Raw genomic sequence first — 27,999 nt, 5'->3', positions numbered from 1 at the left:
GACAGTTTAAAATAATTTATTGAGTACTTCAATCCTTTGGTACAGTAGGTACAACTAATCTAAACACGTCATAATCTAACACATTCTAGGATATTCAGACAGATAAACGCAGAGTGCAATCCAAAATGGCGTCAGATTATCGTCACGGTCATTCGAAATTCAAAGGGGTTGCCAGACATATGTTTTTTTTTTTATTATTTTATTGAGGGCTTACAAACAACATCATAGTACACAATCATAATATCATATTAGCAATATAAATAAAAATTATAACTATGACACCAGCTTCGGAAACCACAGATTACATACAATACAATATGTCATTCAAAATGTAAAAAGAAATACAAAATAATGCCACAAACCAAAACCAAAGATTTTGTACTATTAGATATGTAACTAAAGCGTCGAAACTGAGGCGAACAAAAGTGGCTAATTGTCTTAATTTAATTTAGTATCATAGTAAACAATGAAACTATTGAAACCAATTATGTTAAATACTGTGAGATGTGTTACTAGGTCATGAAAAATGAGGTGCTCAAAAGAGGAAATTTCCACATCTCAGTTTTAGTTGTGGTCAACAACGAACGTTATTTACACAAATAATACCTAAATATCGTCTACAATGTCGAGTTGTGTATTCAGGAAGTGTAAAAACTATATGTAAATAAATATATAATGTAAATAAACACAAAATTGTGGATGTGCGCGCTGTGTGAAGTAGCTAAATTCGAATCACTTTTTGCGGTGATTTTGTAGGCACGTAAAAAAATGTTGGGTACACATCGAGACGCTCGGAAGTGCGTCAGCCAAATTTTAATTTATACCTTGAACAATTAAAAAAAATACCATTTTCTAATGAAAATACATTAAGGAAATGTATATTTTTTAAACTCTTTATTCAACAAATACAATACTTTTTTTTTATTAATTCTTTATACTGTTTTTTAAAACGTAAAATATTTATTTTTCAAATTGTATTCAAGCAAAGTTTATTGTGAACTAACAAGTTAACAACAATGTGCCGCCATTTTGAATTGCAGTATCAATCGTTCTAGACCACAGATAATAATAGACATAAATTAGTCTATGGTAGGTATAATACAGAAGGGAGACACCGATTTTTCATTGGACTTTGAAGCGTAGAGGTAAGGAATACCATCTTTGTATAGAAATATCCGAAATTCCATATGACATAACGGAGCCACATAAGCGAGTTTTAAATTTTGGAATATTAATTATTATTCATATTTATTTATTATAGTTTTAAATTTTATTTTTAACACGCATAAATTAGCTTCATTTGTAACTATGTATGTAAGAAAATCAAATCTTGGAATCTTATTTTGACCCATTTCCCGGTCTTCGATTAGGATGAAATTTTGCACACGCTCTGAGCTCTGATGAATACATGACTAGCTAAAAAACGTCATTACAAATCCAATATGACGGCCTCTCCAAGATGGCGTACTGGATGTTTGAAATCCACACTAGACGTGCGCGAAACAATGCTTCAAAAAGTAATGCTACATCTCATCACTATTACGAAAATGTAATATCACTCTGAGATATCACACCACTCCAAACATTACCCGCATCACCTACATTACATAGCGCGGCCGAGTGAGTAGCACAAAGCGCAACAAGAGTGCAAGTGCGAGCGGGATAACAAATGTAATGTGCGCGCCATGCCATACCATTGCAAACATCACCTTTTACATACATTACGCGCTTTGTATATGGATTTGAACTAAGCTTTCGTATCGGCGCGTCAATGTATTGAATTTATTACGAGCACTTTGGTCGGTCTCGGGTAATGTTATTTCGAGTAATGTTTGGCGGAGTGATGCTTGATTCGTCGGAGTGATGCTTGATTCGTCGGAGTGATATGTAATGTAATGGTACGCGTTCGAGTGATATCTCATTGGTGATATTACGCGTATTACTTATAAATCCCTAATCCACTCCCATGTGGATATCATATGAAAGGGTTTGCTGTTAGGAATACGAAAAAAAATGTCACATGACTTAAATCCAATATTTGTAATTTTTAGTGCGCGCTAGAAGCGTGTCTTTTAGTTTTTTCAACTATTTAAAGTTATTCCGTTAAATAACACTATTTTTGTAAGAGTTATAAAATAAGCCAACAAGAACGAAAACTGTTAAGTAGCCAATTACTAAAAAATTTTTGGTTCATTCTCTACAAGTTAGCCCTTGACTACAATCTCACCTGGTAGTAAGTGGTGATGCAATCTAAGATGGAAGCGGGCTAACTTGTTAGGAGGATGAAATCCACACCCCCTTTCGGTTTCTACACGACATCGCACCGGAACGCTAAATCGCTTGGCGGTACGTCGGTAGAGTGGTAACTAGCCACAGCCGAAGCCTCCCACCAGCCAATGTGTCCCCCATACAAGATGGTTGTCTTTACATCTACCCTCCATTCATAGGACTACACTTAAACTAAAACTAAAATATCAGCCTTTAAGGCCTAATTGCGTTGGTGAGTTTCTTACTGTCAAATTAATATAGACTTTGTGCCTTTGAAATAAAGTTGAAAATCAATTAAAACTAATGTTGTCTTCACTGATCTAGACTACAAGCCCCTGGAAAAAATTTACTTGGGAAATGAACCAACGTAAATTACGCTTAGAAGTCTGTTACTATATCAGAAAATAACTCTGAGCACTGTGCCGTCATTTCTGAGCGGTACAGGTGAGTACGCGAGTGAATAAAATATCTCTGGTACAGGTAAATGAGGAATTAAGACTTATTATTATTAATGTACGGCTTTCATATAGGTGTATAGATGACTAGCTGACGCCGCGAGGTTTCACCCGCGTGGTTCCCGTTCCCGTAGGAATACGGGGATAACATATAGCCTATAGCCTTCCTCGGTAAATGGGCTATCTAACACTGAAAGAATTTTTCAAATCGGACCAATAGTTCCTGAGATTTGCGCGTTCTATCAATCAAACAAGCACAATAATGTTTAAATAATTATGCCGCCCAAAAATTATAGTTAATATTTGTTTAAATAAATAATTATAGAAATGTACCGCTCAGAAATGACGGCATAGTGCTCAGAGTTAATTTCTGGTATAGTAAACAGCCTTCTAAGCATTATTCGCGTTGGTTAATTTTTTCCATGGGCTTGTAGTCATACTTTACGGGCCAAACACGTAGGCGCGTTTTTACTGTCATACTAATATCGACGTTGTGCCTTTGAAATAAAGTTGAAAATCAATTAACACTAAAGCTGTCTTCACTGTTCTGCATCATTGGTTGGTCTATGTCTTAGGATCATCGGTTATTTTAAGCGTTTTTTTCTTCCAAGAAGCCCAAAATTAGTGAAAAAACGTCAATAGTGATGCACCCGTTTAAGACATGGGTGCATCACTATTTTATTGACCGACTTCCAAAATGGAGGAGGCTCTACGTTCGGCTGTATGTATGTTTTTTTTAGTCAAGTTAGCTTTTGACTACATCCTCACCTGATGGTAAGTGATGATGCTATCTAAGATGGAAGCGGGCTAACTTGTTAGGAGGAGGATGAAAATCCACACCCTATCGGTTTCTACACGACTTCGTAATGGAACGCTAATTCGCTTGGCGGTACGTCTTTGCCGGTAGGGTTGGTAACTAGCCACGGCCGAAGCCTCCCACCAGCTTATTAATCAATTTATCTAACTTATCATTTATTGAAAATTTCAACTCAATATTCTATATTTTCTATACAATATAGATATAATATAACATATTTATTTATATATATTATAACTTGACGGCCGCGTGGCGCAGTAGGTAGTGACCCTGCTTTCTGCATCCACGGCCGTGGGTTCGATTCCCACAACTGGAAAATATTTGTGCGATAAGCACGGGTGTTTTCCAGTGTCTGTGTGTATTTATACATTATATATAAGTATTTATATGTAGTATATAATTGTATATGAATATTATAATATCAACTATCTTAGCACCCATAACACAAGCTACTCTGTATGCTTACTTTGGGGCTAGATAGTGATGTGTATTGTTTAAGTATATTTATTAAAAAAAAAAAACTTAATTTAGTTTTAGTTGAAGTGTAGTTTAGAAGAAAACTTATATTGATAATAAATATTTATTATATGTTATATACTTATTTATAAATGTAATATACAGTATACAGGATGATGTATTTTATTACTAACTAGCTGACGGGGCGCGGTGTTACCCGCGTGGTTCCCGTCCCCGTATGAATGCGGGAATAATATATAGCCTATAGCCTTCTTCGAGCAGTGATAGCCCAGTGGATATGACCTCTGCCTCCGATTCCGGAGGGTGTGGGTTCGAATCCTGTCTGGGGCATGCACCTCCAACTTTTCAGTTGTGTGCATTTTAAGAAATTAAATATCACGTGTCTCAATCGGTTAAGGAAAACATCGTGAGGAAACCTGCATACCTGAGAATTTTCTTAATTCTCTGCGTGTGTGAAGTCTGCCAATCCGCATTGGGCCAGCGTGGTGGACTATTGGCCTAACCCCTCTCATTCTGAGAGGAGACTCGAGCTCAGCAGTGAGCCGAATATGGGTTGATGACGAGCCTTCTTCGATAAATGAATATGATAATATAGAAATAATTTTTGAAATCGGACCAGTAGTTCCTGAGATTAGCGCGTTCAATTAAACAAACAAACAAACAAACAAACTCTTCAGCTTTATAATATTAGTATAGATACATAGTTATTACAATTATTTGACCGAACATTATAGTACAAATTGACATGCGAATGGCTTCAAATTTAGCAAATTATCTATACTTATAATTATAATAAATCTGTAGAGAGGTCAATTCTGTACATGAAATATATTTCCAAAATAACTATCAGGGGGTGATTAGTGTTCAATACTGATTTTTGTTTTACTCATTAGTGGTCGTAGAAAAAAAAATTGTATGCCACTACACGTAATTAGCCATTACATGACAGTGGCATAATAAACTTTTTTTTTACTACCATTTCGTATTTTACACAATATAAAACCTTAAACCACATCACAAAACTTTTCATTCCTTCAGTTTGTTTGGTTATGTTCATTACTACACCGTAAACCGTGCTACAATTTTTTTTTTTTGAATTTTAAATAGTTCAAAATTCAGGCTTAATTTTAAGAAAAATCTAGGAGACCATGCCGAGACAGAATCGAGGAGGTCATGCCCAACGCCATATATATTATATTTTATTTCTTTTATGATGGTCGTTGAAAAAGTATTGTATGCCACTGCACGTAATTAGTCATTGTAGCACTCGGATTCGTCTCATTGCCCAATAATCACCCGTGCTACAATGTGGTACTCATTACTGGCATCATTAATTATACTAAATGCATATCAATTTAGTACTATAATGTTAGATCTAGTTAATAGTCAAAATCTTATTATATCTAGAAATGTTCAACTATGAAGACAAATTATTAATTATGCGTCCGCGTGGAATTCAGTTTTTTACAAATCCCACGGGAACCATGGATTTTTCCAGGATGAAAAGTCCAGAGTGAAATCTATTACCATTCCAAATTTCAGCCAAATCGCTTCAGTAGCCGCCACGTAAAGGAGGAACAAACATACACACACACAAACTTTCGCCTTTATAATATTAGTGTGATACACCTATCTTTGACGGCCTTCGTGGCGCAGTGGTATGCGCGGTGGATTTACATGACTGAGGTCCTGGGTTCGATCCCCGGCTGGACCGATTGAGGTTTTCTGGCTGGTGGGAGGCATCGACCGTGGCTAGCTACCACCCTACCGACAAAGACGTAGCGATTTAGCGTTCCGGTACGATGTCGTGTAGAAACCGAAAGGGGTGTGGATTTTCATCCTCCTCTTAACAAGTTAGCCCGCTTCCATCTTAGATTTCATCATCACTTACCATCAGGTGAAATTGTAGTCAAGGGTTAACTTTTAAAGAATAAAAAAAAAGTAGTTTTGATTTTTTAAATGCCCTCTTTTACATTGCGCAATTGAGGCTAGTGTGAAGAGCCTTACGATTGATAGGGGTCCGTAATTTACTCTGACTAATTACATTAGGACGATGTTTATCCTTTATCGTTTGAGACACGTGATATATACTCAGAGGCACAATTATTCGCCCACTTTAATATGAGGCGATTATATTAAAGTGGGCGGATAATTGTGCCTCTGAGTATATAATTTCTGAAAAAGCACATAACTGAAAAGTGGAGGTGCATGCCCCGGACCGGATTCGAACCCACACCCTCCTTATCGAAGACAGAGGTCACATCCTTAAGGCTATCGCGTCTAATTAAACATAGCTGAACATTTTTAGAACTTATTCTTTAATTATCCTAACCACTATAGATAAATACAATTTAAAAAAATATTTCGAAAAATCAGTAAAAATAGAAAAAAAAAATATTTAAACTATCGTGTAGTTTCCGTAATAATAAAATAAATAAACGGATCAGCTCATCAGAGTCATTATATTATGATTTGTCGGTAAATGCCCGACATACTTTGACGGGCATATACCGACCTTAAAATAAGTTTGCCTTAAAGCGAACTATGCGAACAGGTTTATAATTAACGACTCCGGCATAGATCGAAACTTGTCGGACATGGCCCAACAAATTTCAATAAGACAAGCAGTTTATTTATTTTATAAAAACACCACACACACAATTTAAAAAACAGTCTGTGAATTTTTTGGTTTAGGTTTTTATTAGAGATCCATTTTGGAGAAACTATTTTGAGATTGCAAAAATGCGTCAAAACCTAGTAGGTCACATCATAACATCCAAACTAAAATCAATCTAATTCACATAGTGATAAAGCTCCAATTCGTCTGTGAAATTTATGTCTAGTGGAATATCTGTGAAATAAAAAGTACATGGAAAATTCGAATTTCAAACAAAGACAATAAAGTTCTTTATCCTTTAACATATAAACAGATCGTTTCTGTAAAACAATTAGCCCTAAAGTATTCCTAAAAGATCTAATTAGAGTCAGAGGATAATGAACTTAATCTACCTTACATTAAGGTATTAAATTCCATATTTTTTTTTAGGTTTAAAGTGATATATACAATGTATACATGTTACGAAATTGGAGCTTTAAAACCAGAGCCATAAGTACCATTTTACTTTGAAAATAGATCGACACATGAATTCGAAATTTAAATGTAGAATAAAAACTATTTTGATACAGTAACGATAACAAACAGTAGTATAAGATATCCGCCTTAAAATCATAGTAGTTAAGGTTCATTTTCATTTGACAACAGAAACTCGCAGTTCTTTTTTTTAACTGGCTTTAGCTTCTAGCTCTTTTAAACCTGAGAGTATCTCAATCTTAGACACAATATTGTATGAACTATGCACGCAAAAAAAAAACGTTAAAAATAAACTAAAAACTAATATGGAAGAGTGTTTAGACTAGGTTACTTTAAAAATATTTATGTATAAAAAACCAAATACAGATGTCTTGACTCATAATGATAAAGAAATATTATTTATATTTTATATTATAACATATACAGTTTTACAATCAATTCCGAATAGCATTCAATGACTCTACCGAATGTCGGCCAAAGGGTCAATCTCAACTCTTTTGAGATTGGTCACTAGAGATTTGGAGATTTAAATCAGGCAGTATATCTGACAGTCTTATAAATTATTAGCAAAAAAAAAAAGAGTAAAAACTTTGGCATTTACACAGACTACACAAAAAATATAGTGTGAATATAATTTAAATTTGTTCGTCACACTTGACAAGTTAGCCCTTGACTGCATTCTCAGCTGATGTTAAGTGACGATGCAGTATAAGGGCCTATGCACACCACGCTTTTTAAACGCGCTGTCGACGCGCGTTTGTAGCGATCGCAATACGTACGCGAGTCAGATGCAACCTGTAGATCTTAGCCTGTATAAATTCAAACGCGTTCGAATACGATACAGCGATGTACCGTATTCCCGCTGAGCGTGCCGTGATCGCCTGACCGCGCGCGCCAACCAATAAAAAACACGCACGATGCCACGAAACAAAACACGAGTAGACGCCATTTTTCATTACGGAACGAACTGCGTCTCCGCCCGGCCGGCGCGCGCGACCTTGTATTTTACCTTGTTATTTTCATACATATTTTAATTGTAAAGATGTAAATTTTAAATGGTGAAATTGTCATTTGAATCATTAAATACTTAATAAATATTTTGCATGCCTAATTGGCAAGATACATTTACCATCTACATCTACCGACCACCTGTATAAATAATGCATGTATCTGCAAAGAAATAAATTGATTGATTGATTGATTGATTGATTGTAATATTCTAATATTTTAATATGTTTCGTATCATATACCTATTCCACAAAGAACGTACGCACTCGTGTGATACTGATCAGTGCCAGTGATTGAAGTGCTTCTTAAGAGAAGAAACCCACCCGCACACGTGGTGGTCACCAGCGTGGGTCCGCTAGTTCTCAGCTCAATACATCAGCTCCAGACGCAGTAATATCAGCTACAGATCGCATGCAACCATTTCATTTTAACAGATCATTTCATTTAAACATTTAGCCCTAAGAAATTTCTAAAAGGTCTAATTAATGTCAGAGGATAATGAACCTAATGTACCTTACTTTAAAGTATTAAATTCCATAGGGTTGTTTAAGTTTAAAGTGGTATATACAATATATACATATTACGAAATGGAGCTTTAAAACCAGAGCCATAAGTACCATTTTACTTTGAAAATAGATCGACACATGAATTCGAAATTTTAAATGTAGAAATAAAGAGTCTTTTGAAACAGTAAAGATAACAAACAGGAGTATAAGATATCCGCCTTTAAATCATAGTACTTAAGGTTCATATTAATTTGACACAACAGAATCTCGGAATTCTTTTTTTTTAACTGGCTTTAGCTTCTAGCTCTTTTAAACCTGAGAGTATCTCATTCTTATACACAATATTGTATGAAATATGTACGCAAAAAAACGTTAAAAATAAACTAAAAACTAATATGGAAGAGTGTCTAGACTAGGTTACTTTAAAAATATTTATGTGTAAAAAAAAACCAAATACAGATGTCTTTCCCCACAATGAGAAAGAAATATTATTTATATTTTATATTATAACATATACAGTTTTATAATCAATTCCGAATAGCATTCAATGACTCTACCGAATGTCGGCCAAAGGGTCAATCTCAACTCGAGATTGGTCACTAGAGATTTGGAGATTTAAATCAGGCAGTTTATCTGACAGTCTTATAAATTATTAGCAAAAAAAAAGAGTAAAAACTTTGGCATTTACACAGACTACACAAAAAATATAGTGTGAATATAATTTAATTTGTTCGTCACACTTGATAAGTTAGCCTTTGACTGCATTCTCAGCTGGTGTTAAGTGACAATGCAGTATAAGGGCCTATGCACACCACGCTTTTTAAACGCGCTGTCGACGCCCGTTTATAGCGATAATCATATAAAATGTTGTTTAATGTATCTAAATACTAGCTGACGCCGCGCGATTTTACCCGCGTGGTTCCCGTTCCCGTAGGAAATCTGGGATAATATATAGCCTATAGCCTTCCTCGATAAATGGGCTATCTCAACCCGAAAATTTTTTTCAAATCGGACCAGTAGTTCCTGAGATTAGCGCGTTCAATCAAACAAACTCTTCAGCTTTATAATATTAGTATAGATTATGAAATTGTTATTGTTTCTAAGATTTGGTAAAATACTTTTATTTTTTTTTTACTTTAGTTCTATTTTTTTTTTAACATTTATTAATTTTAGTTTGTTTTAAGTTAAATTTATAATAGTTTTATGTCGCTGCGTGGCTATGTATGTCCGTGGTGTCACCAGGATGAGGATATCAGCTAAAAATCAGTGCTGTATGCTCCAGCGATTGGTTGGATCATGCAGCACTATGCTGAGCTGATAACTTTTTCAAGGTTGTGCCAAACATGACAGTATTTGGTGCTTTTACTACTTGAGTTTTGGTCTTGCCTTGCTCAGGAGGTTGAGGCATTTGCATCGGTGCTTCGGCATTGTGGTTTGTGACACAATTTTAAATAAACGTTTTTTCTTTCTTTCTTTTCTTTCGATACAGTGGCGATACGCACGCGTGTGAGATGCAGCCTGTAGGCCCCTCACCCACGGAAACAAATTCAGTCACGATGCAAACGCGATACGGTCGCGATGCAGTTACGACACAAAAATACCTTGGATTAGTACACTCCACACATTTGATTCGGTACAGCGATGTACCGTTTTTACGTCGATATAAACGCGATGTTAACGCGCGTGTGAACCGATACAACGACAACAAACTGCTCTGTAGGAAGTGCGCCACCGACGCAACGTTTCTAAAACACGCGTCAACGGCGCGTTTAAAAAACGTGGTGTGCACAGGCCTTAAGGTTTTCTACGCGACTTCGTATCGGAACGCTAAACCGCACGTCTCTATCGGTACGGTAGGAACTAGCCACGACCGAATACCACCAGACCATACTATACACGTAATAAAAATATATTCCAGTAATAAAAGTGCGAGTGACGTCATTTAAGTATTGTGCGATTTCTCTCGAGATTTACATAACATTCTGAAGGTAGAAAAACAAAATTACAAAAAATTACTTATCTATACGACATTTGGTTATTACAGTCATACCACGTAAATTATGGAGTTAGCCTAAGACTTATGAATTGAGAACCTGCAACGGCTAGATCTTCTTCTTTTTATGAAAACTGAAATTTTATCAGCCCTTGGGTCTTATCATAGTAAAAGTACGGTAGGTAACTATAGCTTGGCAACTTTTTTCGTAACATTCCCGATGGTCCGCGCGTGCCGAGGGGCGTGTAGCGATGAATGAAAACCCCACGCAGTCTTTCCCCCCGTCGCCCGCATATCATGGGAGTGTTATCAACGAATTTGCAAAACTATAACTTTCAGCTTTTATAAAATGGCAACCTTTTTCGTAACATTCCCGATGGTCCGCGCGAGCCGGGGGGCGAGTAGCGATGAATGAAAACCCCACGACTGATGCACGTCACTTCCCCGCACGCACGATTTCATACCCACGCAGTCGTTCCCCCCGTCGCCCGCATATCATGGGAGTGTTATCAACGAATTTGCAAAACTATAACTTTCAGCTTTTATAAAATGGCAACCTTTTTCGTAACATTCCCGATGGTCCGCGCAGGCCGGGGGGCGTGTAGCGATGAATGAAAACCCCACGACTGATGCACGTCACTTCCCCGCACGCACGATTTCATACCCACGCAGTCGTTCCCCCCGTCGCCCGCATATCATGGGAGTGTTATCAACGAATTTGCAAAACTATAACTTTCAGCTTTTATAAAATGGCAACCTTTTTCGTAACATTCCCGATGGTCCGCGCGTGCCGGGGGGCGTGTAGCGATAAATGAAAAACCCACCACTGATGCACCTCACTTCCCCGCACGTACGATTTCATACCCACGCAGTCGTTCCCCCCGTCGCCCGCATATCATGGGAGTGTTATCAACGAATTTGCGAAACTATAACTTTCAACTTTAATCACAAAAAAGTTACTGACTACAATAGAATGACAAATAAAATATATAAATTAAAAATGGGTGAACAATTAGATGGAGTGTATTTGTTATAATTATTTTATTCATAATAAATTTAAATTTAATGTACTGTGTAATTCTTAGTTTTAATTTATATATTTTATTTTCAACTTTTATAAAATAACGTAGATCTAGCTAATACAAGCCCTCAATTGATTATTATATAACTAAGAAAATATTTTTAAAAAGATATAGTTTTTTTTTTCATAGTAAAGAAATATCTTATCTTATTAGAAACTTTATTGACTACGCAACAGTATTTAAATAATACTGTTATTTAATTTTTTTTATAACTATCACCTAAATGTTCAACATTTTTTTTTTGCCTAATCCATTACAGTCAATATGACTACGAAAAATTAAATAAATAGGAAAATGTTGCCATATGCAATATTTTAAGAGATTTGTAATTTAAAAAAAAAACAAGATACGAGTTTAAAAAATAACCTATTTTGGCAGTCAAGTGAGGACATACTTAAAATATATTTTAATTTAATAAAAAAAATTTTGCATTAAAAATTTTAACCAAATATTTAAAAATATTTTTTTTTAATTCCTTAAAATATATGCATATTTGTTATTTCAATTTTAATTATCTTAAAATTGACTGGAAAAACATCTAATAACCTAAATGTTACATTTCTTTTACAAAAACCATATTTGCCTTCACGTCAAAATAAAACATATCCGATTTTTTTTATAATGCACATTTTCTCAAAGCCAAAAAACCTATTTTTTTTATAATTCACAACTTCTTTCAAGCTTAGCTAAAAATAAGTTTAACATAATGATTATACCTATATATTTTTCCTAACAGACATTTACATAGAGAAAAAGTTTTTTTAACAATAAAAAAAAACATTTATAAAACATTTTTTTCTTACTTAATATATTAAAAAAAACAACTTTCAACACAATCCAATACTACCTAATCATCATCACCATAAGTTGTATTGAATTGTGTGAAATTGTTTAAAATTATTATGTAATGTATGTATTTAAAATATAGATTTTAATCAAAATCATGTTAAAAATATTCTAACACATTTCTCATCTCAAAACTTAGTCATAATATCTTCAAAATATGTGTTATATAATTTTATTATGTTAGAGATTTTTTATTTTCAAAAACAACTTGTTTTTTTGCCTGGTGTTTCAGGTTCCAACGATTTTAATTTTTTGGGTTTTTTTTCAACCATAATACAACTTTAAAAGTTGAAAAAAAATTACAAATTTCACGACATAGCTCACTTTTTGGATAGAGATCTTTTTTCCATATTTTCTATATATTAAACTAAAGAGAGTGTAGATAATTCCATATATATATAAATATGTGTTTATTAGTTAGTGGAGGTCTCTTTTCTGCCAGTGAAAGAGACTATAGACCGGATTCCTTTGACGGAAGTCTGAAAAAGGCACAATAAGATTTTTATAAATATTGTTTTGAACAAGAAAACATAACAAAAATGAGATATTTAAAATCATAATTACAGCTTTGAAATAACTGATTCAAGATAAAAAAAAATTTGAAAAATCCGGGAATAAAATATATAACTTGGTCACCCTAGGGATTTTTGGAAAACTATTCAAATAACTTTTAGATAATTAGGTGATGTATCTACCGTTTGCGTTTTATCCATTAATTACGGGACACCCTGTATATGATTACTAACTGACTGAAAGTATAAATGGCTAGCGATTTATACATTAATTTTAATTTGTATGTTGATAAACATTCCACATCGAATTTGGCTTTAGTTTAGAATAGGCTACTCGCCTGCTGTGCAAAACTAAGAAGATTTTTTGCATAGAGGCAATTTAGATGCCTAGAAACTCTAATCACATTTTGATTTGTGAAAATAATCTCGTAATTGTAATATTTTTAAAAAACAAAATTGTATTTTTATCACGTCACCGCAAACGCCAATCATAAACTGTGACGTCATTCGCTACAAGGCATCGGTTTGTGATTGGCGCTTGCGGTGAAGTGATATATCACATCACCGGCAAACGCCAATCACGCGTTATCTCTATGAATGACGTCACTTGCTTGCAACAATTTCAAGTAGATATTTTTTCATTTATCACTGATTATTATTGACGGGACAAAATAAAATATACCTTATAATACTTCCATAATTCAGTTTAAACACTGTTTACAAAAGAGGCAAGTAGCCTATTATGAATTTACCTTCTTTTTGGATCCGTTCAAGTAGTCCTTATACATCTCGGAGCGCAGATATCTCGAGTAGCTGTCGGACTTCATCAAGTGGTACACGTGCGCCTGGCAAAATACAAAAGTAACATCTAAATCGGCTCAGTAAAAAAAAAGCCTGTGTCAGCTCCGACGCACGTATGGAGTTTACTCTATCAGATCGACTGTCTAAATAGTGTATGTTGTCCCGCAGCGTACACTATGTACGTCTCAATACGACGCCTGAAAAGTGAAAGGTGCGCAACCGTCACCGTGCACATGCGTCACATGCTGTTGGCGGCAGCGCACGGTGAAAAGAGCGCAGAATAGGTTGCGCACAAAAACGCAAATGACAAACTTAACACACATAAAACTAAAAAAACACGCTTTTAGCAAGCATTAAAAATACAAATATTGGATTTAAGTCACGTGACATTTTTTTTCGTATAACTGACAGCAACCTCTTTCATTTGATATCCATATCATGGGGGTGGATTTCAAACAGCCAGTCCGCCATCTTGGGGAGGTCGCCATATTAGATTTGTAATGACGTTACTTAGCTAGTCATGTATTGTCATCAGAACTCAGAGCGTGTGCTTTCATCCTAACTTGACTGACGGACTTGACGGCCGCGTGGCGCAGTGGGTGGTGACCCTGCTTTCTGCATCCACGGTCGTGGGTTCGATTCCCACAACTGGAAAATATTTGTGTGATGAGCATGGGTGTTTTCCAGTGTCTGTGTGTATTTATACATTATATAAGTATTTATATGTAGTATATAAATGTATATGAATATTATAATATCAACTATCTTAGCACCCATAACACAAGCTACTCTGTATGCTTACTTTGGGGCTAGATAGTGATGTGTATTGTTTAAGTATATTTATTTATTTATTTAATCAAAGACCGGGAAGTGGGTCAAATTAAGATTCCAAGATTTTTTTACTTACAAGTTATTTTTTTACTAATTTAAAATTTGCACAGTCAAAAAACTATAACTAAACAACCTTGATTAATTTCTTTAACCTATTATAAACATATTATGAGCAGTGATGGCCCAGTGTATATGACCTCTGCCTCCGATTCCGGAGGGTGTGGGTTCGAATCCGGCCCGTCTCGGCCGAACTTTTATATGTAACGAATAAACTCAAAAACTACTAGACCAAAAGATTTGAAAAAATCTTTAATAGCTATATTACCAGCGAGTAACAGGAAGTATGCAAGTCAAACCAGGTGACGTCTGATAATATAAAATGTATTACCTGCGCTTGGTCGAAACAATATCTGTCAGCTGTCCCAGATTCGACCTTCACTCGAGTCAACTCTCTGAAAAAAAAAAACAAAACAAAAATTCTAAATTACTAATATCTAACAATATACTTTTTTTTTTGAAGTATTGATTGAAGTAACTTGAATAAACTTAATTAAAACCATTTATAATATTAAAGACTTAATAGAATAATTTTGGATATTATTTTTATTTAAGAAAAATTTTAATACTTTTAGATTTAATTACTATCTTTTTATATTTATTTTATTAATGAAGATAATACTTAAATAGGCTACAATATACTTGATTTTTTCTCAATTACTCTTTTGTGACTGTCCTTCTTTTTTAACTTGCTTTTTCTTTCTACACTACTTAACTGTATTTTATTAGTGACAATATTCGTTCGTCATCAACTCATATTCGGCTCACTGCTGAGCTCGAGTCACCTTTCAGAATGAGAGGGGTTAGGCCAATAGTCCACCACGCTGGCCCAATGCGGATTGGCAGACTTCACACACGCAGAGAATTGAGAAAATTCTCTGGTATACATGTTTTCCTACATCGTTTGAGGCGTGAAATTTAGTTTTTCACAAATCCCGGGGGAACCATGGATTTTTCTGGGATAAAAAGTAGCTTCAAAAGTTAAGCTTCAGTATCTATTATATAATGCCCCCCAACAAAAATTTTCAAAATATCTTCAATGTACAAAATTTACAGAATTCGTATTATAAGTGTAGATTCTAGATGGCGCTAGTAGTACTCTATGCCACGGTAACGTTTGTTGTTACAAATGGTATAAGTAAAATCTCAAATTGCAAATAAATGTATAGAATTCGACCAATTTTACTATAAGTACCAGTTTTATTATAAGTAAAGAAATAGATTAGATTAGAATAAAGATATAGACAATAGGCTAGTTGACACTTTTTCTTAAATGCTGCCGGGCTAACTTGTCAAAAAATTAAAAAAAAAAAAAGAATCTGCTTCTGCTGGTACCTGCTGGCAGCGTCGATGTTGACTGGAGAAGGTGCATCAGCGGCCAGGAACTCCTTCCAGATCTCCTTGGAGCGAGCAGCCACGCGCCGTATGGGCAGCGCCTTCAACTCCTGCACCGCCACCCAGAACCTGTGCATCATACAGTTAGAGAAATTAATCAAATAGTAAAAAACCAACTTCTTTGCACTCAATTCAAGTAGTCGCATTTGCAAATTCAACCTTAAACTCAATACTTAAGGTTGAATTTTCTCTGAATTTGGGATTTTATTGAATATGTGTCTGTGTCATAGAGGAATTAGAAAATGGAGATCAAATTCACGAACAAAATTGTCTGTCTTTTTGAGGGGGACGAGGTAAACTCACACATCGAAAATATTTAACACCATTAAAACATATTCTACGTCCATACACTACACACAACTATAAATTTGACTCGCAATACACACACGCGTAATTTTTACACAGAGTAACAAACATTACTGAGACTATCGACAGATTAAATACATAGAATATTCGATTACTGATCGATGTTTGGCTGTTTCGTCAGAAGAATCGATTTTTTTTATAAATTGTTTTATTACAAATTTGATAAAATTAAGAAGAAGAAATACTTTATTGCACACAAAAATACAATTATAAATTAAACCATTAATTTATAAATTAAAAAATTAAGGTTTAAATACTATCAAATGAAATGTTACTCCATCTTTTACTAAACTACAAGTTTTTGGCCGTTTTTTATGCCATTTAACTACCTGCATTTTTAAGGAGCTCTTTACACGACGAAAACGATTACAACAATGAAACATCGATTCTATAGCAACAGTTTTTATAAACGCGTTAGATCATTAATTTTTGATCTTTGCCAGAGGAGTAACGGTTAGCGAGGCAGGTCCTGTTATTTAAATGGTCTAAGGAGTATACAGAGGCGTGATAGCCCAGTCGATATGCTCTCCGCCTCTGATTCCGGAGGGTGTGGGTTCGAATCCGGTCCGGGGCATGCACCTCCAACTTATCAGTTGTGTGCATTTTAAGAAATTAAATATCACGTGTCTCAAACGGTGAAGGAAAACATCGTGAGGAAACCTGCATACCAGAGAATTATCTTAATTCTCTGCGTGTGTGAAGTCTGCCAATCCGCATTGGGCCAGCGTGGTGGACTATTGGCCTTATCCCTCTCATTCTGAGAGGAGACTCGAGCTCAGCAGTGAGCTGAATACGGGTTGATGATGATGATGAGTCTCACTTGAGATTCTCCCCGCTGAACTCCTTGCTGAGGAACTTGTCGAAGTGCTCCCGGCCCGGTGGGTCGCGCAGCAGCTCGCGCAGACCGAACGACCAGCGCCGCACGCGACGCAGCGGCAGCGGCTCCTTGCTGGAACACCAGTCATGTTGAGAGGAGACCCGTGCTCAACAGTGAGACGAATGAGGGTATCAATGATGATGATGATGGTGATGATGGTGATGGTGATGGTGGTGATGATGGTGATGGTGATGATGGTGATGATGGTGATGATGATGATGATGATGGTGATGGTGATGATGATAATGATGATAGTGATGGTTATGGTGATGATGATAATGATGATAGTGATGGTGATGGTGATGATGATGATGATATTTAATAATAGTAATATTTTTAGTAATATAATTATAAAATGTTTACTTATAAAATTATTGTAAAGATGTAAATTTTAAATGGTGAAATTGTCATTTGAATCATTAAATACTTAATAAATAATTTGCATGCCAAATTGGCAAGATACATTTACCATCTACATCTACCGACCACCTGTACATATAATGCATGTATCTGCAAATAAATAAATCGATTGATTGATGACACATATAGCATACCCCTGCTTCTCCTGGTCCCACAGGTCCGTGGCGTCGGTGATCCAGGGGTTGGGCCATTCCGGCGGCGTCAGCAGCGCGTCGTACTCGGCGTACTGCTCGCAGTACGATATGAACCTGACGCAATGAACAACATTTTTCAATCTATCAACATCATCTCCTTACCCTTAAGTGGGGTCGGAAAAATATGTCAGTCTTTTCCATTTGTCTCTATTACTCGTCAACTTATCATCCACTCCTTTTACACACATGTCCTCTTTCACACAATCCAACCATCTCTTCTTTGGCCTTCCTTTCCCTTTTATGTCCTTCCACTTGCACATTCAACATTTTTCTAGTGACTTTCCTCCCTACGCATTACATGTCCATACCAAGCTAACCTTCTATTCCTCAATTTTTCTGTCACTGGCGCCACCTTCAGACTTCCTCTTAAATACTCATTCCTTATTTTGTCTATTCTTATCACATCACACGTCCATGTCAACGTACGCATTTCGTTCACATGCATTCGTTTACTATCCGTCCTTTTTCACCACCCATTCTGATCCATACAGCACGACAGGTCTTACAACCGTTTTGTATATTTTACCCTTAAGTCTAAGAAGCATTCGCTGGTCACATTGTTCAATCTATATTATAATCAAATCGAATATTCAATAGTAAAACCTTTGTTTAAAAAGGATGAAAAAACAGATATTCAAAACTATAGACCGATTACTCTAATACCGGTTATATCAAAAGTGTTCGAAATTTTTTCCATAATATATTATATAATTATCTTATTAAGTATAAACTCTTGTATCCACAACAATACGGTTTCCGGAAAAATAACTCCACGGTCACGGCTTGTTTTGATTTAATTACATCTGTTACTGAGTGACTGAATGATAAAAACATCACAGTGGCTCTATTACTAGATATGAGTAAGGCATTTGACTCTGTCTCACATGAAATCCTTCTAAGTAAATTGTACACTTATGGTATCAGAGGTAGTTCATATGATTGAGTAAAGAGTTATCTAACAGATATACAACAGTATTTGGAAATAACTAGGATCTTGGGTAAACACAAGAAAATATATACATCAGATCTAAAGACTAACTCTTGCGGTGTTCCACAGGGGAGTATACTTGGACCTCTTCTGTTTCTATTATATTCTAATGATTTACCCGTTTTTGTAAATCATAAATGTATTTAATATGCTGACGACACAACAACAGAGAATTGAGAAAATTGTCAGTATGAAGGTTTTCTCACGATGTTATTCCTTCATGTTGTCTGGGACATGTGATATTTATTATCTTAAAATACACACAACTGAAAAGTTGGAGATGCATGTCTGATTCAAACCCACAGCCTCGGGAATTGAAGGCATAGGCCTTAACCACTGGCCTATCACGGCTCTAATAATATCTAATAGTAGATAAAAGCTTATAAAAACTCACATCTCAGCAACTTTGCTGACACGCACGTTCCTACGTTCGAGTCTAGTCTTCAGTATGCACAGCTGTCTCTTGGCCGCTTCTATTTGCAGTTCCATGGTCCTCTCTCTGTCCGCGTCCGGTGACTCTTGAGAGGTTTCACCTGGGAACATTTATTATTCACATTGTAGGAAATAGTAGTCTGAGACGGATATGACGTCGCTTGATCTCGTGTTGGCTTGTGTCGACGCTAGGTGGCGCGACTTGTTTCCGTAAAGAGTAGGGAGTTTGAGAGGGGGTAGCGATCGGTTGGCGGCAACGACTTGCGATATAAGTCGCTCGTCGTACGGTCGGCTTCAGTATGCTCGTGGCGTTCGAGCTGTTCACATTTCTTGTTGTGTAATTCTTTATGGGTTACTTGGGATAGGCGGGGAGAGTGACTTGAGTGGAAAAGGGGAGTGTTTGTTAACAGTCAAAGGATCCTTTAACCCTACACACAACGTTCACAAGTGTGTGACTTCACTCAAGGTCATTCTCTGTTATTCTAGGGTCTTATTTTGGTTACAGTTTGATTTGTTAATTAAGTTGTCTTGACAAATATTGTGAATCATAACCTTTGTTCGACATTGGTTTTCTTATTTTTTGAAGCCAATTTTGAAGCCTTCTGCTAAAAATATATACATTTTTTATGTGCATACCACAATAACAAAAACAAGAGTATAGAACATAACAAAGAGATCACCATATAAAAGGCAGCCTTATCGCTAAATAGCAATAGGACACATATTACCTTGCTTAAAAGTATACTAATTCCTCAAGTACAGGTGGTATTATTTATAACATTATTATGTACGAAGTCATTGCAACAGTGATGGTATAAATAAGAGGGTATTTGAAGACTTGAGCTTCAGTTGTTTGTTAGGCAGCGTGAACACCGTCACGCTGCTAGTTACGTTAGTGATTTTGTGCAATAAAATTTCAAGTTGTAATTATTGTTTAGTGTGGGCATGGAGAACATGTCAAGCGGGGATGGTGAGTGTTTATGCATTTTAAAGGGATCCTTAAAACCTACGAGGTCACAAGTCCTGGGACCTGCTCGAGGTGTTTCCTCTACCACAAAATAACAGTACAATGTTAATACTAACCGTTCTCTTTGATAGTGCTCTCTTTGAGGCTGCTCTCCGCATTCTTCTGTATCGCTTCTTCGCTCTCTTGTGCGTTTGTTATGGTCACTATCGGGTTGTTCTGTTGACAAAATAGGGTTTGCTTAAACAGGGTTATAAAGGGTTCTGCAAATTAAATGGTTTGCTTTTGAAAAATGGCTTGTTACATGTAATATCTAGTAGGCAAAAAACCAAACCGCAACCTACAGGTGGTATCAATTGACGTGCTTGATATATCATGACATACTTGACATCATGACATATTTGAAATATCATGACATACCTGATATATCATGACATACCTGATATATCATTAAATACCTGACATATCATGACATACCTAATATATCATGACATACCTAACATATCATGACATACCTGATCTATCATGACATACCTGAGATTACATGACATACTTGACATATCACGACTCATTTTATGCATGATACGACATTACTAACACACCCGGTCAAGCTTCGCTTTGACAACTTCACCCCATTGGTTACGCAGTCAATCAATAAGGTATAGAAACTTTAGCCACCTGTAATAAGATTATGTTAAAAAAAACACGTTATTTTTTGCAGTAGCAACCCCTCTACAGCTTATCCACTTTTTATCCACATGACGTAACTAACATAAATGACATACATAACTGACTCGACCAACAAGGCATGACTGACTAATAAAGATATGTTTCTGTTGTTGAAAAATAAATAAATAGAACATAAAAAATCTTTATCGCGTTTTTAATCCACATGCCGTAACTAACATGGTTGAGATGACATGACTGACACGACTGACACGGCTGACATGATCTGAATGACTAATATATGTTATTTTTGTTTATAAAAAATAAATAGCACCTTCAAGTTATGCTGCAGTATCAGCTCCTGACACTCCTTGAGAAATTTTGCTTTTAGCGCATTGATCCAGGTATCTCCTGACTATCTAACACCTTCCCCTTTGACTTATCGCGTTTCTAATCCACATGCATGAATAGGACATAGTTACATGACGTAACTAACATGGTTGAGATGACACAACTGACATGACTGACATGGCCTGACAGACATGACCTGACTGACATGACCTGACCTGACATGATCTAACTGACATGACCTGACTGACATGATCTGACTGACATGACCTGACTGACATAATATGACTGACTAATACATGTTTTGTTGTTTAAAAAAAAACATTATAACCTTCAAGTTATGCTGCAGTATCAGCTCCTGGCACTGCTTGAGTCTTTTGGCCTTCAGCGCATTGATCCTGGACAACTTCTTGGGGTCCACCTCGGTGGTGTTGACACAGCCCGGCATGGGTCGGTGCACGTCCCAGAAGGCTCTCTCCTGGCTGTCCAGCACCTTCCTTTCCAACTTGTCGCGTTTTTTATCCACCTGTACAAAAAAATAAGACTTCTATGTAAACTAGCACGTCCTCGTCAACCCATATTCGGCTCACTGCTGAGCTCGAGTCTGCTCTCAGAATGAGAGGGGTTAGGCCAATAGTCCACCACGCTGTTCCAATGCGGATTGGCAGACTTCACACACGAAGAGAATCAAGATAATTCTCTAGTATGCAGGTTTCCTCACGATGTTTTCCTTCACCGATTGAGACACGTGATATTTAATTCCTTAAAATGCACACAACTGAAAAGTTGGAGGTGCATGCCCCGGACTGGATTCGAACCCACACCCTCCGGAATCTGAGGCAGAGGTCATATCACTGGGCTATCACGGCTACTAAACTAGCACATTAAATTCAAATTCAAAATTCATTTATTCCAAGTAGGCTCAGTTTACAAGCACTTTTGACACGTCAGTTGACTATTTGTAAAGATTCTACCACCGGTTCGGAAGGCAGGTTCTGCTGAGAAGATACCGGCAAGAAAGTCAATAGTTTGCTTTGGGCACAAACATGGGCACTTTATTGGAATACTTTTTGTGTGATCCATGTTAGCCCAGTGGATATGATCTCTGCCTTATTCGGAAGGTGTTGGAAATTAAATATCACGTGTCTCAAACGGTGAAGGAAAAACATTCTGAGGAAACCTGCATACTGCCATTGCGGCCAGCGTGATGGGCTTACCCCTCTAATTCTGAGTGGATACCAGCGCTCAGAAGTGAGCTGAATATGGGTCGATTATGATAATGATGACTTCCTGCTGAACATCTTCTGTAGCCGGGCTAGAGATTCGGCCTCATAGTCGGCTAGTTCTAGCCGAGCCTTGTTCTGCATTGTACATTTGCAGAGGTCACATACCTTGCTCTGTGCCTCGGCCTGCATGAATATGAACTCCCACTTCCTGCTGAACATCTTCTGTAGCCGGGCTAGAGATTCGGCCTCATAGTCGGCTAGTTCTAGCCGAGCCTTGTTCTGCATTGTACGTTTGCAGAGGTACACAGCTGGAAAGTAAAAAAAAAAAATAAAAAAAAGGATATTGAACTAATCTGGTATATACAATTTGTGTGCATCACGGTGTATAATAAAAGTGCTTTTATACAGGGTGCTCGAGAGTATTTCCCATAACTTCAAGGTGTTGACGAGTCCACTTATAGGAGCCAAACTCCTTAACTAATCTTTTAATATAAGTTATGTTATCGCCGCGTTGCAACGACTTGTGGTACGGACGGCTTTAGTGTGCTCGTGGCGTTCGAGCCGTCCACATCTCTTGTTGTGTAATTCTTTATGGGTTACTTGGGATAGGCGGGGAGAGTGACTTGAGTGGAAAAGGGGAGTGTTTGTTAACAGTCAAACGATTTAACCCTACACACATCGTTCACAAGTGCGTGACTTCACTCAAGGTCATTCTCTGCCATTCTAGGGTCTTATTTTGGTTACAGTTTGATTTGTTAATTAAGTTGTCCTGACAAATGTTGTGAATCATAACCTTTGTTCGACATTAGTTTTCTTGTTTTTGTAATCACTTCTGAGTCTGCTAAAAGTTATTTCAAAGACATTGTCTTGACACATTAAATGACTGATAATTCAAATGAAATACAAGATTTTTTATAAGTTAACTTACCATAGTCTGTATTCTCTGGTTCCCATTGATTGGACGGCCAGAAATATGGTGTTTGGAATCTAAAACAATAACAATTACATTTTCTTTTATTTTTGTTAATAAGTAGTAAGAGTTAACTTTAGGTAGTCAAAGTAGGTAGTTGTAATATTTTGATGGTGGTTATGGTGATTGATTGTGGTGGGGTTGATTGATGGTGGTAGTGTAGATTGATGGTGGTAGTGTTGATATTGATTGATAGTGGTGGGGTTGATTGATGGTGGTAGTGTTGATCGATGGTGGTAGTGTTGATTGATGGTGGTAGTGTTGATCGATGGTGGTAGTGTAGATCGATGGTGGTGGGGTTGATTAGTGGTGGTAGTGTTGATCGATGGTGGTAGTGTTGATTGATGGTGGTAGTGTTGATCGATGTTGGTAGTGTTGTTTGATGGTGGTAGTGTAGATTGGTGGTGGTAGTACTGATATTGATTGATAGTGGCGATGTTGATTGATGGTGGTAGCGTAGATTGGTGGTGGTAGTGCTGATATTGATTAATTGTGGTGATGTTGATTGATGGTGGTAGTGTAGATTGGTGGTGGTTGTGCTGATATTGATTAATAGTGGTGATGTTGATTGATGGTGGTAGTGTAGATTGGTGGTGGTAGTGTTGATCGATGGTGGTAGTGTTGATCGATGATGGTGTGATCAGGTGTCACCTGTAGTAGGTGTTGTCGTTCTTGACGGTGAGGCAGTGGTCGTCGATTGGGAACAGGTAGCCGTGCGCCGCCAGCAGGTGTCCCAGGTGTAGCGGCTCCCACGCCTCCTCCAGGCTGAGGTGCCGGTTGAGCCACGCCACCAGGTCAGCTCCGGTGAACACCTGGAATGCAGATATTACGATTAGAAATTCAAACTACATAGCTGAGTCTCCGCAAGGTTTAAAGTCGCTGGTTAAGGCGACACAGAGCAGCGACAAAAGAGAAAGAAAGAAAGAAAGAAAGAAGAAAGAAAATAAGTTTATTCACTTTTTTAAGAGCGGTACAACATGTAAAGAACATCTGTCAGCCTTGCCCGCGACCGCAACATTTACGTGTCCAATACAAGAAACCCCTTAGGTATATTAAAAATGAGCTCAAGCAAATTCACACACTAGCGAAAATAAAATTAAAATTGATGAAAAAATGGGAGGAGACTCGTGCTTAACAGTGAACCAAATATGGGTTGTTAATGATGATGAAAATCAAGATCTATTAACAAAAGCAATATTATTTACAATAAAAATATTCACTTTAGAACACATGTTCTTTGGACATATTTAATTAGTTTTCCTTGAAGAATATAATCCAAGAGTTATGGGAGACACTCCCGAGCACCCTATTAATGTATGAATGAAGAATGCACCAGCAAACATCAAGGGCAACTCATTTATGTGGTTTGCTATACAAGCAAGTACTTACTGAAGGTATCTTGGTCATGAAGCTCTTCACAGTCCTAACTGGTACTCCAGTGCTCTCGTCTTGCATCTTCTCTATTATTGCTTCCATCTGTAACATCATTCATTTAGCAATCACTTATTTTATTGTAAACTTTAAGGCCCACTGAGTTCCAGGGACAGAACATAGAACCGATATATCAATGCTAAAACAACTTAACATCTCAAAGAGGCTGCCTACCACCTGTCTTCAGAATCCTCGAGTACTTCAGTCACATTGCCAGGAGAGAAGGAGATGACTTAGAGAAACTAGTGATCACTGGCAAAGTGGTAGGAAAGAGACCTCGAGGACGTAGCCTGATGCGTTGGTCAGACCAAATGCGCGCAACTCTCGACACCAAGGTACAGAAGGCTCTGCAAGACGCTAAAAGCCGAGCCACATGGCGCGAAATCGTCTAGAAGCAAGCTTGTGTTAGGGGTCACGACCCTCAGTAATGAGGAATATGACGCACGGAGGAGTGACTTTAAGCCTTCTAATAAAACCTATAGTTAGCAACCAAGTCTCTTAACCATAGGTCATCACTGGCAACACGCACTGTTCGAAGACTTTCATCTTCAGGCACTTCAGAGATTCAAGCGCAAAAATGTTGAATTACAGAATATAGAAAGTAGAATGTTTCTTCTACTTTAAGGTGACGGTGATGAAGAATATTATTTTTTTCTCTCATTTTTAATTTTTAACAATGTTAATATAAATATAAAATACAAAATATTAAAAATTTATAAAAAAATCAACCGTCCCCCTGCGGGACCAAGCAACCGGTGGTCAAGGCTCCAGAGTGAGGAACCTTCTCAAAATACGCGCCGTCTCAAGAAGTAAGGCATCTCAGAATCGATGAGTCAAAGAGCAAGCTGTTGGTGGATTATCTTAGCTGATTATGTCTATGCTAGTATTCACCGTTTGCAAAGTGAGATCACGCGGACACAATATGCCTGAGGGACTCCCCAATACGATGATATGCTTCCTTTAAATTGCACAGCGTTTAAATTTTTTATGCTCTCTGTATGGCCATACAGTATACACTATGTCTTGTACGTTATGATGAATCCTTTTTCAAGTACAGAACCCTAAAAATATTACACATTACCTTTTTATACACTAAATAGTTAGGGGACTCCTCCGGCGAAGGTATAGTGGACATCAGAGCCTGCACGCTGGGCGGGAGGTTCGCTATCATATCTTTTTTATCCTTCTCCTTCTCTTTATCTTTATCTTTTTCTTTCTCATCTTTTACACATTTTGTGTTCTCCCTGTAAACATGTTGAAACATTTTATATAACTAACCAGTTGATGCCTGGCGTAGTTCTTGTTCCCATGAGAATAAGAGGATAAAATATAGCCTATGACACTCACAAATAATATGACTTTCTAGTGCTTAAAGGATTTTTAAAATTGGATTCTTAAAATCCAGAGAATCTCTGGATTTTTAAAATCCAGAGATTTCCCCCATCATCATTATCAATCCATATTCCGTTCACTGCTGAGCTCAAGTCTCTCAGAATAAGAGGGGTTAGGCCAATAGTCCACCAAGTTGGCCCAATGTGGATTGGCAGACTTTGCACACACAGAGAATTAAGAAAATTCTCTGGTATTCAGGTTTCCTTACAATGTTTTTCTTTTACTGTTTGAGTCACAGGATATTTAATTCCTTAGAATGCACACAACTGAAAAGTTGGAGGTGTGTGCCCCAGACCAGATTTGAACCCACACCCTTCAGAATTGGAGGCAGAAATCATATCCACTGGGCTATCAAGGATCTCTTTTTTTTTCCCCACAAACTTTACCTCTTTATTAAATTAGTATACACAAAGACATACAATTTTCTATTATAGTCCCAATTTGGAGAAGTTTTAATTAAAACCTTCTGATGTCTTTACCAGATCTCTCCCTGTCTATTTCCTACCAGCTACATTATGTCTCTCTAAATCTTCAATTCTGTGGACCTGCCTACCTGTTGCACACATCATAACTAAGAGGTCAGAAAAAAAATTATATGCATGATGGAAGGCATGAGATAGATAATGTACCAATGAGGATGTAGAAGAGAGTTATGGTAAATTTATACTATAAATTCGGGGCCCAGCAGTGGGATTAATTTTTTTTTTAATTACCTGGACGGTCCCTGCTGACAGGCTTTCTGCGCAGCCTTCTCCGATGAGTTCATTGTAACCATTTTAGTTTTAAAATCACTCCAAAATCATACACGAAAAAATCCAAACGTAATTTATCTTAATACATCCATAGCGATAATTTTGATATCACTGTACAATAGCATTGTTTTATTGTTTATTCTTATGATTATTCAAATCAATCCCCTAATATTTAATTAGATAGAAGAAATATCAAAATATTTACACATTTTACGTTTAATTTTGCCAAGTTAATTTTCACTATGCAAATCACTGGTTACACTTAACTTGTTTATTTAACATCACTTTAGCACTAATTAGTCATAATAAGTAATTAAAACAATTGTTAAATATTAAACTTTGATTTATTAGAGAAAAACAAATGAACTAAATTTAGGGCGATTTTTCTATCGACTAGTTTCTAGAGAAAACTCATTTTATTTTTGGTTTGGCGACACACAGAGAACCGGGAAATGTTAAATTAGTTATTATTCGAGCTAAACTACATTTTACTTTCACATTTTATTCATAAAATTGTAATAAAGTCCAAAAAAATTGAAAAATCGAAGAAATATTGTATCGAAATGTCAAAGTACGACAGCCATTAATTTTTTCATGTGTGCCTTTTTGAAAAGAGACAACGATAGCTAATTTAATGTAATAGAAAGAGACAGATACAGTTAGTAAACCTAACTCGGCTAAATAAGATGGCAGCGAAAACGTAAGTGCGCAAATCATTTAAGTGATCATCTTAATTTCGTCGACGTGCTCTCGAAGTTCGATAGCGCATGTGTTTACGATTTTATTGAGCGCCTTTTCCCTGTTATTTTTAGAACAGGGAAACTGTACATAATT

At 36.6% G+C, this 27,999-nt stretch overlaps 1 protein-coding gene across 1 annotated transcript; it reads right to left on the bottom strand.

Annotated features, from left to right (window-relative positions):
- Position 1: 1 nt before the first annotated feature.
- LOC112053721 (regulator of G-protein signaling 7) lies at positions 2-27,970 on the bottom strand. The gene is made up of 15 exons (XM_052890438.1): positions 27,127-27,970; positions 26,103-26,265; positions 24,980-25,066; positions 24,242-24,402; positions 23,549-23,607; positions 22,786-22,928; positions 21,726-21,920; positions 20,500-20,599; positions 19,379-19,517; positions 17,937-18,050; positions 17,326-17,454; positions 16,080-16,208; positions 15,076-15,139; positions 13,808-13,900; positions 2-13,022 (listed from the first exon to the last, which is right to left on the bottom strand). Exons 1-15 carry the CDS (start codon positions 27,186-27,188, stop codon positions 12,957-12,959), a joined length of 1,704 nt encoding a protein of 567 aa, XP_052746398.1. The 5' UTR covers positions 27,189-27,970; the 3' UTR covers positions 2-12,956.
- Between the last annotated feature and the right edge of the window lie 29 nt (positions 27,971-27,999).

Source organism: Bicyclus anynana, chromosome 27 (assembly GCF_947172395.1).
Source record: "Bicyclus anynana chromosome 27, ilBicAnyn1.1, whole genome shotgun sequence".
Classification (NCBI taxonomy): domain Eukaryota; kingdom Metazoa; phylum Arthropoda; class Insecta; order Lepidoptera; family Nymphalidae; genus Bicyclus; species Bicyclus anynana.
Note: the sequence above shows the minus strand (reverse complement) of the source record. Positions and strands in the feature narration are given on the sequence as shown.